We start from the raw sequence: 15,562 nt of genomic DNA on the forward strand, positions 1-15,562 counted from the left end.
AAACGCTGTGTGTTTTATTACGATCAGACTCATATTCACAGAGAAACGAGTCTGATTAGTCCCAGAGCGAAGGTGCCACGCCCAGTTCAACAGACGCATCACTACCGTGCAGCGTGTGTGTAAATATCTCACGTTATTTACAGCACCTGCCGTTTATTGACAGGTGCGGCCCGTGTATTTGCCTTTATTCAGAAGCGTTGTAGCTTTGTCGGTCCGAAAAGTAGGGTAAATAGGCAAAAGAGTGCGCTGCTTGTTTACCGTAATGTCGCCTCAAACTCGCCTCTTGTTTCAGCTGATAAAATGTCATACATTTGACAGACTTTTAGGGCAATGGTTCTCAAGCTGAGGTGCAGGTTCTATTGACAAATGTAGGTCTAGTTGTGAGGCGTAGACCAGCGCCTAGGCCTGGTTTAGACCTGGTTTGGACCTGGTTTGGACCTGGTTTAGACCTGGTTTAGACCTGGTTTAGACCTGGTTTGGACCTGGTTTAGACCTGGTTTAGTCCTGGTTTAGACCTGGTTTAGACCTGGTTTAGACCTGGTTTAGACCTGGTTTGGACCTGGTTTAGACCTGGTTTAGATCTGGTTTGGACCTGGTTTAGTCCTGGTTTAGATCTGGTTTGGACCTGGTTTAGACCTGGTTTAGACCTGGTTTGGACCTGGTTTAGACCTGGTTTAGATCTGGTTTGGACCTGGTTTAGTCCTGGTTTAGATCTGGTTTGGACCTGGTTTAGACCTGGTTTAGACCTGGTTTGGACCTGGTTTAGACCTGGTTTGGACCTGGTTTCATCCTGATTTAGCTGCAGTAAAGTGAAGGTTTAGTCTAGGTTTAGCCTTTTTTTAATCCAGATTTGATCTTGTTTCTGACCTGGTTAAATCTGGCTGTAGATTCAGGTTTAGCCTCGGTTTAATCTAGGTTTAATTTTGTTTCTGAAAGTGTTTTAGTCCAGCTATAGACCTGGTTTAAGCTTGATTTAGTCGTTTTCCAGGTATAGTCCAGTAGCCTTGATTTAGACATATACTCTGGATTTTGCCTGTTTTAGTCTCAGTTTTATCATTATTCAGTAGTGATTCGGACACAATTTACTCCCAATTTGGCTGATGCATAGACTTTGGATCCCCCAGATGCTTCTGAGCAGATACTCGTAGCACATTTGAGAACCACTGCCCTGTGCGATCGTTGAAGTGGTGTGAACCCTGCCAAACTAAACCCCACGTCTTCTATATCCCACACTGAAGTTCATTAAGTGCTGGTCCAAATCGAGCTCCTCTTCGGCCTCTCGAGTCCCAATCTTCTTCTGTCTTTGAGATTCCTTGATTTTGTTGCTGGTTTTGTTCACTTTTCTGTCAGTCCGTCGTCCTCTGTGATGCCCTGCGCTCTGAGCTCCTCCAAAACGTTGTCCAAATGCCCAGCGTCAGGGAAACCGTGGCCCGTCAAGTTGGAGCCAAACTCTGTCTTATGATGGACCTGGAAAAGAAGACGGGAAGCGGCGACGTTAAGCACGATCTGAAGGGTTAATCTGAAGGGTTTTACGGTCAGTCAGTCACAAAAGCCTCCGTGTGTAAAACCTGCACGACCTCCGCAGACGTTCTGAGATATCGCTTCACGTTTTAGAGTCTGAATTGTCCAGATGACGATGAACAAAATACAATTACGACCATTGGACACACAGTCAAGTTACTTCACATATTTCTGGGGAGCTGTTGGTGAGAATTGGAAACGTTGGTTAAGATAAGATAAGATAATCCTATATTGTCCACACATGGGGAAATTTTAGTGTTGCAACGCAGTAGATACAAAGGAAAAGGACAGATAACTTATAGGAAGTTTAAAAAAACACTCTTAATAGAAGAACTCTTATGAACAAAACAAAAAACTCTTATTAACAAAACTCCTTTCATATCTTGATAGGGAATTGAGGGAAGAAAATAAAAATAAAGATAAAATAATAATAAAAATAGCTGGCATATGACAAATAATACTAATAATAAATATAGCCGCAAGCGGCAATGATCGGCCCTCGCCACGCCGCCGCCGCCACGCCGCCACGCCGCCGCCACGCCGCAAGAGGAGCCCCAATTGTCCTTTTATTACGCCTACTGCTGAATCTGTGACGCTGTCACATCTTCTCCCCTTTGTTTTACCATCAAAAAGCTATTTTATTTTGAATTCTTGGCAAAATGTGCGGCTTTGCCGCACAGACACCGTGACTCTTTGAATGAAAATGTGGATAACTTTTGATGGTCTTGAAGATGAGTCTCACCAAATTTCAGGTTAATAGGGCTGACGCCCTGGGAGGAGTTTGTGAAAGTCTAAAGTGTAAACATGAAAGGTTTCGGTCATCGTTACGGCAACGCCATAACAATTATGACATGAGTCATTGACTTTTTTGATGGGGATGCTAAAATTGAGTTGTGTGTCAAATTTCATATAATTTCGCAAAACTAAACATTTAACCTCCATATAAAATCTGTAGGGGGCGCTGTGGCGCCAAATGAATTTATTTCACTTCAAGTAGGTTTAGGGCAAAGAGTTTAACAACTGATTCTAATTTGACGCAATTCGGACTTTATCTGCGCAAACGGCAGAAATTTTAAATATGGGAGATTTCTGAAATTCTAGCTACAGTTTGCGGCTTCGCCGCTCAGAGACCGTGAGAGGTATCAATGTAATTTGGATAACTTTTGATGTCCCACTCCTCAGTAGCATTTTCACCAAATTTCAGCTTTTTAGGGCCAACGCCCTGGGAGGAGTTCGTAAAAGTACGACGTTTGGAAAAACTCCGAAGTCATGTTTAGCCATTTTTGAAGCAATATGGCCGACATTTGGTTGGGCGGACGGCATTGCCGTAATAATATTTTTTACTTCTCTTGTCACCATCTACCTCTGCGCCAAATTTCATGATTCTACGATCAGATTTTTTTTGGGTCATTTCCCATCTCTCAATGCATTTTTGGTACATTTGGTGGCGCTGACGCGCCAATTTTTTTTATTTTAGAAAAGGGAAATAGCCAGAATGTAGAGAGGCACGATTTTTAGAGGTGTGCAAATTTTTGTGACTTTTCGTCAATGTTCACTGGGTGAAAAATAGGGGGGTTTGAGAAGAAGAAAGAAAGAAAGAAAGAAAGAAAGAATAATATTCCGATGCGAAAACAATGTTTCCCATTTTTCAAATATCATAAACTATACATTTTCGGAAAGCGCTCGCGCTTTCCTACCTCATGGTGTGGGTCCCTGGTCACTGACGGGTACTTTCGATAATTTTGAGTGGGCTCCGCCCACTTTGTGTTTTTGGCCCTCTATACAGTAATAATGTTCAATTTTTGCATTACATGCTTATATGCACGGAACATGCAAGAGATGGGGAACGTATTCGTGAGCTACTTAGCGCAAATGAGTGCTTTATATGGGGATGACGACCGCGAAGCGGTCGTCATCCCAATGTAAAGTGCTCGTTTAGTGCGAACTTTTGCACGGGCTTCGCCCGTTTACAACGGTAATGTTCCATTTTCCTACAACTAATTAGTATGCACGGGGCGTGCATGAGTGAAGGAGTGCGTTAGTGAGTGTTTGGAAGTGGGCGAGCGCTTCGCGCTCGATTTCGTGCGCACTACGTGCGCACTTTCGCAGCCGTGCTTCGCACGGCCTTACGAGATTAATAGGCCTCTCGCCAGCTTGTGGCGCTCGGGCCTAATAATAATAATGGTAAAGTAAACACTCTTATTTACATCAGTTGTATGCACATGAATGACATTAATTGCGTGTGAGTATGACAGTAATTGCACATGAATATGAGGGTATTGCACATGGTTAAGTCAGTATTGCACATGAATATGAGGGTATTGCACATGGTTAAGTCAGTATTGCACATGAATATGACGGTATTGCACATGGTTAAGTCAGTATTGCACATGAATATGACGGTATTGCACATGGTTAAGTCAGTATTGCTCATGAACAGGTTGAGTGTGGGCTGTACCTCGTTCCAGATGACCGTGTCGGACTCTCCTGTGGTGCTCGAGGTGCCCACGGAGAAGATCAGCCTCCGGTCCCACGCCACCAGCAGCAGTCTGAGCACCTGGAGCAAAAGGAAAACATGGACGGCATTAAACGGGATAAACGCAGCCTAAAATTGGAGTATTAATCAGTGTTTTTTGTTTGTTTTTTGGCCAACTTAAGCTTCCTTTAGCTAGCCCTGGCTCTAGATTGAGCCCTGTTAATGATTCAAAATGTAAAATGTTCTGTTTCAAACTTATCATTCCAATCAGAGGAGGGCGATACATACAAATTTAGATGATATTGTGAATGTTCTTTTGAAACTATGTTCAGTTTGAATATGAAGTGTATCATTTATAGAGAAAAATGCGACAAAAAGAGTACGCAGTGAAAAACGTTCTAATATGGGTAAAAGGTGATATTTCTGCACTGTTTTATTTTGTTTTGTTGATAAACATTTTGCATTTCAAACCACCAAAGCTTGATAAGGAACAATAATTTAGGTCTGTGTCTGTAAAATGTTTGTTATTTAAGTTATATCAGCATTTTTTCCATTCAAAGAAGTGTTTTGCCACATTTCTGTTGGATTGACACAATATCGTCTGATAAAACTCCCCTAAAACGACTGATACATTAATTTTGTCTATATTTTCCAGTCAAAACTCCAATAGCACTGGATCCAATAATTCACCACTTCATCATTACCTTGCGTCCTTTCTCGCTGTCCGGGAGGTAGCAGTGTCGGGGGAAGCCTCTGGCAGTGTACGGCTTCCCCGCGTTCGGATGCTCTGGTCCCTGAAGGAGGAGAACAACCATCAACCATTTATTTACATCTATTTCAGGGGTTTGTCACAGCAATAAGTGGTGTAGAGTGTTAAAAAATAGGCGTTTAGAGCATAATAGCGTCAACAATATCCTGCTGAAATGATCATCTTGTCATTTTTAGTTTTATGAAGACTAAGGTAATAGTAACAGAGAAGGAACAAAATGAACATTAACTGTACAAACCAAATGTATTGTAATTTAGCACAGGTGAATCTGCAGTTTTAAAAAAAAAGTTTACAATGTGGAGCTAAAGTAACAAAGATTTGGTACCACTTTGTAATAACTACGTCTTAATTTGCTTTAATATATGAAATATGACCAGTTTATTGCGCACGATTCAGGCTTAGAAATAACTTGATTAAGGTTAGGGTTAGGAATTAGGGTTAAAGTATTAGTTAAGTTATTACTAAGACTGATTTATCCTTAATAAACGATTTGTTCACTATGAATGAAGTCTCTCATTCAAACAGTAACAAGTTTCAAATCAGTTTCAACTTCTGCCATTTTGAAAAGGAAGTCGATGTACATGTTTCTATATTTAAGCTGTTTTAGATCAATAATGTGGTTAACAACTTAACTCTGGCAGTGTTCAAGGCTCGGCTAAAAACAACTTATCTTATCTGCATTTTACTAGTTTAAAGGACAAATATTATGCATTATTTGTATTGTTATCAGCCTTTAAACGTGCTCTTGGTTACCTTTAGTTTGTCAACTCATGTTATAGAACTAACACAATAAATTGGTGTATTTGGACCGTTTCCCCCGGGATCAACTGGGTTTTGGCACCATCTACAGGCTGCGGCGGGAATTACACACAGTTTAAGACGACCACAGATCCGTGATTTCCAGTGCATTTCGTGATCGCGATTAGACGGGAGAAATTCACAGTCTGACGATGATTTATGGACTTAAAAAAAGCTAAATGCAACTCCAGGTATGTTTTTGATGAAGGAACAATATTAGAATATGTATAAAAGTGAATTTAGTACCAAATATGTCCTTTAAATGAGGTTTTATGTGTGTAATCGTTCCTCTATGTTTGGTATTATGATTTATATTGTAATTCTAATGTATTCTCATGGTTGTGACAGAAGCATGGGGGGCGATGTGCACCTGAATGCCCGGTGGTATGTTATAGATGATGCGTATGGTTTTGCAGTCGGGGTGCCCGGGCAGAGAGTGCGGGATCACGTGGTACTCCATCTTCCCCGCCGGCTGGTTCCCCGTCTTCACGCCGTAGATGGTTTTACAGGTGGGACACTGCAGGCTGCGACAAGATGAAACATACTGTAAGTCTATGTCTGAGTCTCAGGTCAAGGGTTCTAAAAAGAAAATATGTGGCATTCTAAAACAGAAGTAAACCAGGTCTAAAATAGTACTCAACCTTGGCTAAGGCGTTCTAAATGAAGACAAACATACTAATACATTTGTCTTTGAATCAAACAGTTTGCATGTAGTGTGTTACCAGCAGTTTGAGGGAAAACATTGTTACAGTAATTATGATGTTGTAATATTAATATATTTTTACCTTTCAAATCATTCTGCTTGTGATGCATGTACGTTATTGCAAAGTCTGTGATGTTTTAAAAAGTACACTGCATTTTGTATTAGGGTCTGTGCATATGATTATAGCAAAACCAAGGGGTCGGCAACATGAGAACATGTCATATGCACTTTAACAGTAGTAAATTGTTCTTATGTGTTTGTTCCATGACCTAGAATTCCAAAAAATTCCTCCTTCGAGCCGGATTTGAACCAGCGACCTAAGGATTCCAGCTGTGCCCTCTACAGTCCTCCATTCTACAGTCCTCCGCTCTACCAACTGAGCTATCGAAGGGGATGCTCACTAGTTTTGTTAGAACACTAATCAAAGCAGAAGCCAGAAAAACGCACTGAGCTCAGACACGATACATTTAGATGCACAGAGAACAACTCAGTCTGTTCCCTAAATATTCTGATTTCAGATGATTTCATGTCAATATTATTTTAAATTTTCAAATTAAAAAAACAAAATTGTCAGCTGTCTATAAATTGACCCTGAATGTTGAGTGAACGTCACTTATTGATGACATCACAGAGGGATTCTGCTTCAGAACTCACTTCTGCTTCCTGTCATTGTCAACTTTTATCTTTTCAAATTTTCTTCTCAAACTGCCACTTGACTGAAGTAAAACTATGATCAGTGTTTACCACAGATTCTATTCCAACAAACTAAGTCATCATTGTAAAAAACATGAGAACATGTCATTTGCACTTTAATAGTACTAAATTATTCTTATGTGTTTGTTCCATGACCTAGAACTCAAAAGAAATTCCTCCTTCGAGCCAGATTTGAACCAGCGACCTAAGGATTCCAGCTGTGCCCTCTACAGTCCTCCATTCTACAGTCCTCCGCTCTACCAACTGAGCTATCGAAGGGGATGCTCACTTGTTTTGTTAGAACAGTACTCAAAGCAGGAAGCCAGAGGGCAGCACTGAGTAGGATATTTAAAAATGAAGTGTATTATTGAATAAAATAAGAGTTTTGTCTTTTTGACATTTAGATTTGATGCCTTTGTGATAAAATGTCTTCAAATGTGTTTTAGATTATGAATAGTCTAAATAGAAATTGCAATTTTCAAAATAGTTTGGCGTAATCCCTGATTCATCCAGGAGTGTTCCATTGTGGAACCGAACATTTTTCTACAATGATCAAAATACAACTATTACCAGAGTATTTCAGATGCATCAAAAATACATTTTAACACTGAATCTTTCATTAAACTGCGTCACTGTCACTGTTGCATTCTCCCGTGTGCTCGTACCTGCCGTCCTTGTTGCCGTTGTTGTACATTGCCACCAGACACTGAAAATGATACTGGTGTCCGCACTGAGCCAGACGTCCCACCGACTCCGCCCTGGACACGGGCCCCACGCCTGGGCCTTTGTAGCCCGATGGCCCCCCCAGAGGCTCCATGCAGATAGTACAGTCCTGAGAACACACGCTCAGTTTTAGGAGCCACATAATGATGACCCAGATACAGTACAATACATAGAAGCGTTGTCACGGCAGTAACATTACAAACTCGATTTAGATACAAAGAAATCGACTCCAATGATCATTTAAATGGCTCTTTTTCAGGTTAGGTTTTCAATCCAAAACAACTGCACTTTCTTTATTTAACGTTGTGGTATTATACTTAGGGCAGAAGGCAGTTTTATGCGGAACACCTTTTTGTTTGGAACAACATTGAAAAAGAGAAGATGTGGAAGGAATTAGCTAAAGATTTAGTGAGTTTAATCTGCTTCTTTTCACATAAATACAGTTTCCTTGTACTCTGTAGATACTTGTTTTTGCATAAGCTCCTGTGCAGTTGTAGTGTTGTGAGTGCAGTTTGATACTTGCTCAAAATAGTTTTGAAACTAGTTTTATTAAGAACAGTCTTGAAGTTTAAAACAACTGTTGAACATACATTATGTTGTATTCAATTTGAATATGGAGACAAAGAGTTTTATATTTGTATTCTATCCCCTTATTGTATGCATGCCTTTATTTTGTCATAGATGATATTTGACAGACAAGTGCTTTGCTGATTGAGTTTGACATTTTAATATTGTGGTTAATAATGTGATATCACTTTTTGGTACTTTAATAGAATTGCAATATATTCATTGAAAAGCTTTAATTTAATGTATTAAGCACATTATTTACAAATTGACACGGTTTAAAAAACAGCGATAATAAAATGTTTAAACAATTGCAATTGAAGTGCTTTTTAAAGTTCCACAGACCTCTTCAGGTGGACTCTTTACTTTTTGTAGATATTTCTTCACCACTTCCTCTGGAGTTTTACCTGGAAAAAACACATTTAAAGTCAACATTTTGGGTAAAATAGGTTAAAATGTATTCATTGTGTCATCTTGGTAGAACGGTTTAAATGTTTCATCTATTGTCTGGTGTTGGATGAAATGATTATGCAATTAACACGTGTAAATCGATGCAAAAACACTTGAGAGTCATAGTGCTGTAAATAAATGTTCAGTTACAGTTTAATTACATGTTTATAAATGCTCTGTTTCTGCATACATGTGGTAAAACGCTGTAAACATGAGAAATGACATGTTTGTATGGCCAAAATTCTAAAAAGTCAACTAAAAAACAATCTTCCTTCGAGCCAGATTTGAACCAGCGACCTAAGGATTCCAGCTGCGTCCTCTACAGTCCTCCGCTCTACCAACTGAGCTATCGAAGGTGATGCTCACTGAGTTTTTGTTTGAAGACTAGTAAAAACAGGAAGTCAGAGGACAGCACAGCACAGACCTATTTAATTCAAAGCACTTAGCTCCAGAGAGACAGAGAGAGACAGACAGACAGAGAGACAGACAGAGAGACAGACAGAGAGACAGAGAGAGAGACAGACAGAGAGACAGAGAGAGACAGACAGAGAGACAGAGAGAGAGACAGAGAGAGAGACAGACAGAGAGACAGAGAGAGAGACAGACAGAGAGACAGACAGAGAGACAGACAGAGAGACAGAGAGAGAGACAGACAGAGAGACAGAGAGACAGAGAGAGAGACAGAGAGACAGACACAGAGAGAGAGACAGACACAGAGAGAGAGACAGACACAGAGAGAGAGAGACAGAGACAGACAGAGAGACAGACAGAGAGACAGACAGAGAGACAGAGAGAGAGACAGACACAGAGAGAGAGACAGACAGAGAGAGAGACAGAGAGACAGACAGAGAGACAGACAGACAGAGAGACAGACAGACAGAGAGACAGACAGACAGAGAGACAGACAGAGAGACAGACACAGAGAGAGAGACAGACAGAGAGAGAGACAGAGAGACAGACAGAGAGACAGACAGACAGAGAGACAGACAGACAGAGAGACAGACAGACAGAGAGACAGACAGAGAGACAGACAGAGAGACAGACAGAGAGAGAGACAGACAGAGAGACAGACAGAGAGTGCACGTATTTGTGTGCATGTATTTGTGGTTAGTTGTACCTTTGCGTGTCTGTTTCTTGGTGGTTTTGCGGCAGCAGTGCCCAAAGCCGGGCACAGGTTTGATGTCGCTCTTGGAGACGGGCGGCGGGTGCAGCACCAGTTTGGGCGGGCGAGTCAGACACACGGGCAGAGCAGCGGCGCTCATGAGGATCCCAGTGATCCCTGCCACAACACCAGCAAATGTTTACCAAGACACGAGGACGCAGCAGAAAAACACTTAGGGATGTCATCGAATTTTAGCGTAAAGAGAAGAGAAGAAACATCACCATATAATGATGATTGACATGTAACAAAACAGAAGTGAAATCCTTAATTCTCGCTCATTTTAATATATTATTGATCCAATGGTATGTGACCAGCTTTGTGAAATATAAACTTTCTGAATGTGAAAGTATTTTTGTGATGTAAACAGCCACCACACATTCAAATTTTACTTTTTATGAGTAAATATTGACTTGAGTGCATAGATGAGACATTTCACTCAAATACAGTGAACATGATTGTGTTTAAGACTTTACGAAACAAAAAAATGAACTAAAAACTAATGAGGATGAACATGAGCTTTGGGTGCTTTTTCTGCTACAGTAAGAAAGATGTTACGATACATTTACACTAACAGTAGCTGCACCAATCCTCATATTTAAAACAAACGTGTAAAAAGTGATCACTGCCATGTTGAAAATGCAAACAGTGTTGAATTACCCCAAAAGAAGACATTTGAGATTAAAAAATGTCATCACCAGGTCAGATCCTTTGCCTGCTAGGATTATATAAGTTGTCCGCCCTTGTCCCTGACCCCTCATTCACTACTTAGTCCTGTGCTATTTAGCAAAACGCTGGAAAAAAAACAACAATCATAAATATTGGTCAAATCTGCCTGACGCGCACATATTTATGAACTAATAATCACCATACTTTGGATCTCACATTAAACCACAAACGAACTGTATTGTTCAACGTTTGTCTGTGATGTGATCTCAAGCTAAGGTAAGCGGCTAACGCTAGCAACGGTTTATTTAAGAGTGTTATGTTGTGTCCAGTTAAAACCTGTTGCAATGCATTGTGGTCACTATTGACTGGCCTTGTAATACTTTTTAAGTTGCATTGAGGGTGCACTCGTTTTTCACCTGCTGGACATTCGGACAGCACTAAAAATGGCGTGAGCTCTAAATAGTGCCCTGTGTAATGGAATAGTGGGGGCATTCAGAGCCTTGTCTTACTTCATTATTTTGAATAGTTGTTTCATGTTGTGTTTTATTATGTGTTCTGTTATGTTCAAAATACAGTCAATCAATCAAAAAGTCCTCCTTCCAGCCGGATTTGAACCAACGATCCACAATATACATTATTTTGCGCGATTATTGTGAGAAAATCGACTACTTCTCAACTATTCCTCGATTTTGTGACCAGCTTTATGAAATTGAACTCTCTGAATGACAAAAATGAAGTAAATGTGACAAAAAAGGCAGATGAAAACATACTTTAGATGTATTTTTTTGAAGAAGAGACTGAACTAAAATTACGTACTTACTTTTACTTCTAAATTTGTCATTTTTTGTTTCTTACAATCATAATGTGACTTCCAGCTCAAATAAAAGCCCAGAATTGAGCTCTCACACATTATGTTAAGAAAACACAATTTAAATATACATATGGAAGTTTTGTCAAGTCATTTATTTACTTTAAATTTAGTTCAAATGTATTAAATAATTGGCTAAATACTCTTTCAGTGCAGCCCTACTATATTCCCTTCAAAATAACATTATTCTAATATACTTTTTGAATGAAACATGTTCTTACCGGCGAGTGCAGGGTGAACAGGACTGGATCCATTCAGGTTCTTCACCGGGACGGTCGGCACGCTGCGAAAAGAGAGCAAAAAACAAAACATTTACTTCTGAAATCTTTGAATTTCTCTGTAATATTCAAACTCGTCAGTAATTCCTCTAACAATTCAGTGATTTCCATATTATTTTGTCGTTCAGTTCCTTGCGTTCAGGCCTGTCACGATAACACATTTCGAAGTGCCATATATTACTACAGAAAAATATCACAATAAGAAATGATTTATATTGAAACTACGGTACATTACGCCTCTGTCACTGTAACGTTAAAGCATGAAAACTCCAATAAACCTTTTCCTGAATGTACAATAGCGTTCAAAACCATAACCAGCAATAAATAAACAACAGAATGAAACACTTAGTAGAAAACTAATAGCTATAATTTGTAATAAAAGCTCAAATATTAGCATACAACGCAAAAATAACCACAAAAACGTGTACGTGGAAGCAGCACTTCATCGAACAACAAGTAAATGACTGTGACGGGCCTTCTCGTATCTAAAAACTCACTTGTGAAAAGAGATCACGGTCATGTTGAAAATTCGAGCAGATCCGAGACAAAAAGACAAAAGCTTCCGAACCCAAATGTCAGTTGGTTTGCCTGCATCGGACTGACAGAAGCGGAGAGTGTGTTTGCAGCGTCATGTGGCGAGGATATGAAAGCTAATGCGGCGAGTTTCCATCTGCTCATGAGGCTCAGAGACACAAACGTCACGGCGGAGGCTCCTGGATTACCTGCCTCGTCATAATCACCATAATGCCGTCCACACAAACGGGCCGAGCTGCTCACACGTGCCCAGAGTCGGGATTCCGGGGTTTGTTTTGGGTTTGTCGCGGCGATTACGGCGATGTTCAGTAAATGAGAGAAGGAATGATGTGTTTTTAGGGGTCAATATCCATCGGGAATACTTTTTTCTTTGCATTATCTAGTCTGGATCATTTAATTTAATTTAATTTCATTTATTTTCTTTTATTTTCTTTTATTTTCTTTTACTTTATTTAAATTAAATTAATTTTGTTTTATTTATTTTTTATTGTATTTTCATTTTCATTTCAATGTTTGGATTAAAAATGTTTTTTTTGTTCTAAAACACGGGATGCCAAAATAAAGGTACTCAAGAACATGTTTAAAGGCTAAGAACACAATATATATGTATTTATTTATTTACGACAGGTTAATTTCCATTTTCAACTTGAATAGGATACAATGTACAGATTTAAAAAAAACGATTTATTTTTCAACACAAAATTAATAATAACGTTAATTGTCAATATCAACCCAATTAATTATATTTAAAAAAACATATTTTTTGTTGCTGTGGCTCATCATTTTTATCAAGAAATAATAGATTTTTAATGGAATCTATCAACGTTTTCTAATTCTAGATGAATAATTAAATAATAAATAAATAAATAGAATACATTATTTTTCTAACAACATATATATATAGTATATATAAAAAAGTAACCACAAAATGTCACCAGTTCCCAGCCTGATACAAAAATCAGACGCCTCCTAAAGAAAGCGAAACGGTACAACCGGATTGCGGTGTGAGCTGTTGGGGTCATTATCAGGTTGCTCTTTTAAAGTGACACATTTCCCCCTGAGGCTAAGGCAGGTCTGAACTGAAACGGCTCTTCAAAGACGACCGTTTTCCTCTGCTCTGGTGAAACGTGACGGCAACAGACGGCCCAGCAAAAAAAAAAACAATGAATCCAAAGCTAAAAAGTTCCTCCTTCGAGCCGGATTTGAACCAGCGACCTAAGGATTTCAGCTTTTATTCTACAGTCCTCCGCTCTACCAACTGAGCTATCGAAGGGGCCATCAGTGTCATCAGTTTGTTTGAAAAGTTAATGTTTAGACCTGTCACTATTGGGAAACAACTTGGACACAGTCGCTCACACATTTTACCGTATTTTCTGGACTACAAGTCACACCTTTTTTCATAGTATTGGCCAGGGTGCAACTTATACTTCCACTTATACTGCGGAGCGACTTATATGTGATATTATTTGTTATTGTCACCCTTGCAACCGCATTTCATACTCCAGTGCGACTTATACATGTTTTTTTTCTTCTGTATTATGCATTTTTTATACTGCGGTGCGACTTATAGTCCGGAAAATACGGTAATAAAGTGACCAGACGAAATAAAAAAAATCTCAAAATCTAAAACAATTAAAGTTACAGATGAGTCTATTAAGGTACAAATAAATATATGTACAAGTAGAATAGAATAAAAGTAAATAGAATATAGTTTATACACCAACGCTATTGTTCAATAAGTGAAGTAGGTAACAATTTAGTGGAATTACCTCTACCTATGTCACACCTGCTGCTCATGTTTAAACAGGAAGTAGCATTATAAACTTTATCAAAATTGTCAAATAGGCACATTCTTCAGTAAATTATTACATATAATCACGTTCCCTTCGTTTTGGTGAAATGTGTAGTTTAATATATATATGTATATGCGCTGCTTTGGAAGGAGGATGGTGGAGAACGCCGGACGTGAGAAGATGTTGGGGAGGTTTCTTGGAGGTGAGTACTAATGAGCCAGTGGAAAAAGCACCATCAGTGGAGCAGAGCAAGCCTGTGGCATAAATTAAAGGCGGAATGGACGATTTTTTTGGCCCAAATCTGAGTCCGAGTCTCAAGTCTTGAGTTCTCAAATCGGCGAAAAATTGTCTATTACGCCTTTAATGATTAAATGTTACAAAGTACAATAAAAGGACTACGATCAGTTCCATATTCATAGTGTGGGCTTTTGGTGGGAGCTCCGTCACCTGCTGGTTTCCATGGAGATAGACCAAACTAATACCCTACAGTCAAGGTAAAGCAACAACATCTCTATGTTGCCAAATAGAAAAGTTTCATAGTCAACCATTAATTTGCACTAATAAGGATGTTGGTAACACCTTTTAATAACTAAACTTATATTAGCCTTAATAAAACATCAACAAAGACTTAATTAATAATGAAGAAATAGTTTACTAACAATGATTCAGGCTTAGTAACTGACTGTCTTGAGAGAATCCTTTTGTGTCAGTGACATAAAGCAGTTTTAACATAATCTTTTATTCTGAAAGTGTGTGGCGTGACCGGGCAAGCAGCAGAGGCCAGAGTCCAGTTACTGTATAATCGGCCATTTCCTGTTGCTTTAGATTTGTCAGACTAAGCTGCTTTCAACAAATGACTCACTACATCATCCGTGTGTAAATAGTAATCCGACGACGCTAATGTGCGGCACATGACACTCGATACTCGTGTCAAACCAAACACACACCTTTTACAGGCAGGAAATGGTGAGATGCTGTCAAAATATTAAGATCTTCATGATCGGAGGCCGACAGGAAAGTAAAATGAGCAGATAAATACGAGGAAGTAGTAGTAGTAGTAGTAGTAGTAGTAGTACGCACATTTAGGAAACATATATAAATAGCTCAATGTATAATATATGAATGTATTGTTCAATAAATGGATGACAAGATTTGAGCTGTAGATCTCCAGTCATTTAGTGAATGAAGCGGTCAATGGTCGTTAGGGTTGTCTTGGTTGATAAAAATACGGGGTTAATGGTCGACTAATTATTTTGTGGGGATTTGACAGGATTAACATTCACAACAGCAGGAAGGAGAAAGCGTGTAGTGACTTATCTTTTATCTTGAGATTTGGGACTGAACTGTGAGCGTCTTAAGCGGCCTTTTTTTTTTTTTACTGATAATACACTGTTTAGTAATCTTCTGCGTAAGTATGTTTGTGTGCTCTTCTGTAATCTTGTGGTCTTGTCAGTGCACTTTGGGCACAGACAAACGGTCAAATCACAGAGATATTTAATAGTTCTGAGATCCTTTAGTCGACTTATTGATGTACAGAGCAAGAATGTATTGAGTCAACTAAAAA

At 39.1% G+C, this 15,562-nt stretch overlaps 1 protein-coding gene and 4 non-coding genes across 5 annotated transcripts in view; all 5 read right to left on the reverse strand.

Annotated features, from left to right (window-relative positions):
- Positions 1-221: 221 nt before the first annotated feature.
- LOC140377153 (E3 ubiquitin-protein ligase DTX4-like) overlaps positions 222-15,562 on the reverse strand; it is a 55,697-nt gene continuing 40,356 nt past the window's right edge. Inside the window, exons 5-13 of the mRNA XM_072462469.1 lie at positions 11,615-11,676; positions 9,815-9,976; positions 8,593-8,654; positions 7,626-7,792; positions 5,935-6,088; positions 4,702-4,791; positions 3,980-4,078; positions 780-1,467; positions 222-416 (exon numbers count right to left, since the gene is read on the reverse strand). Coding sequence (XP_072318570.1) covers positions 1,336-1,467; positions 3,980-4,078; positions 4,702-4,791; positions 5,935-6,088; positions 7,626-7,792; positions 8,593-8,654; positions 9,815-9,976; positions 11,615-11,676 — 928 coding nt within the window. The 3' untranslated portion in view covers positions 222-416; positions 780-1,335. The remainder of the gene's footprint in view (positions 417-779; positions 1,468-3,979; positions 4,079-4,701; positions 4,792-5,934; positions 6,089-7,625; positions 7,793-8,592; positions 8,655-9,814; positions 9,977-11,614; positions 11,677-15,562) is intronic.
- Positions 6,557-6,658, reverse strand: trnay-gua (transfer RNA tyrosine (anticodon GUA)). Its single transcript has 2 exons — positions 6,622-6,658; positions 6,557-6,592 (listed from the first exon to the last, which is right to left on the reverse strand). It is a non-coding gene; the product is annotated as a tRNA-Tyr (tRNA).
- Positions 7,138-7,239, reverse strand: trnay-gua (transfer RNA tyrosine (anticodon GUA)). Its single transcript has 2 exons — positions 7,203-7,239; positions 7,138-7,173 (listed from the first exon to the last, which is right to left on the reverse strand). It is a non-coding gene; the product is annotated as a tRNA-Tyr (tRNA).
- On the reverse strand, positions 8,967-9,053 carry trnay-gua (transfer RNA tyrosine (anticodon GUA)). The gene is given in 2 exon segments: positions 8,967-9,002; positions 9,017-9,053. It is a non-coding gene; the product is annotated as a tRNA-Tyr (tRNA).
- On the reverse strand, positions 13,393-13,478 carry trnay-gua (transfer RNA tyrosine (anticodon GUA)). The gene is given in 2 exon segments: positions 13,393-13,428; positions 13,442-13,478. It is a non-coding gene; the product is annotated as a tRNA-Tyr (tRNA).

The sequence above is a fragment of the Eucyclogobius newberryi genome, unplaced genomic scaffold, assembly GCF_026437365.1.
Source record: "Eucyclogobius newberryi isolate DKJ021-1_F unplaced genomic scaffold, fEucNew1.0.hap1 SCAF_4, whole genome shotgun sequence".
NCBI classification, from domain to species: Eukaryota; Metazoa; Chordata; class Actinopteri; order Gobiiformes; family Gobiidae; genus Eucyclogobius; species Eucyclogobius newberryi.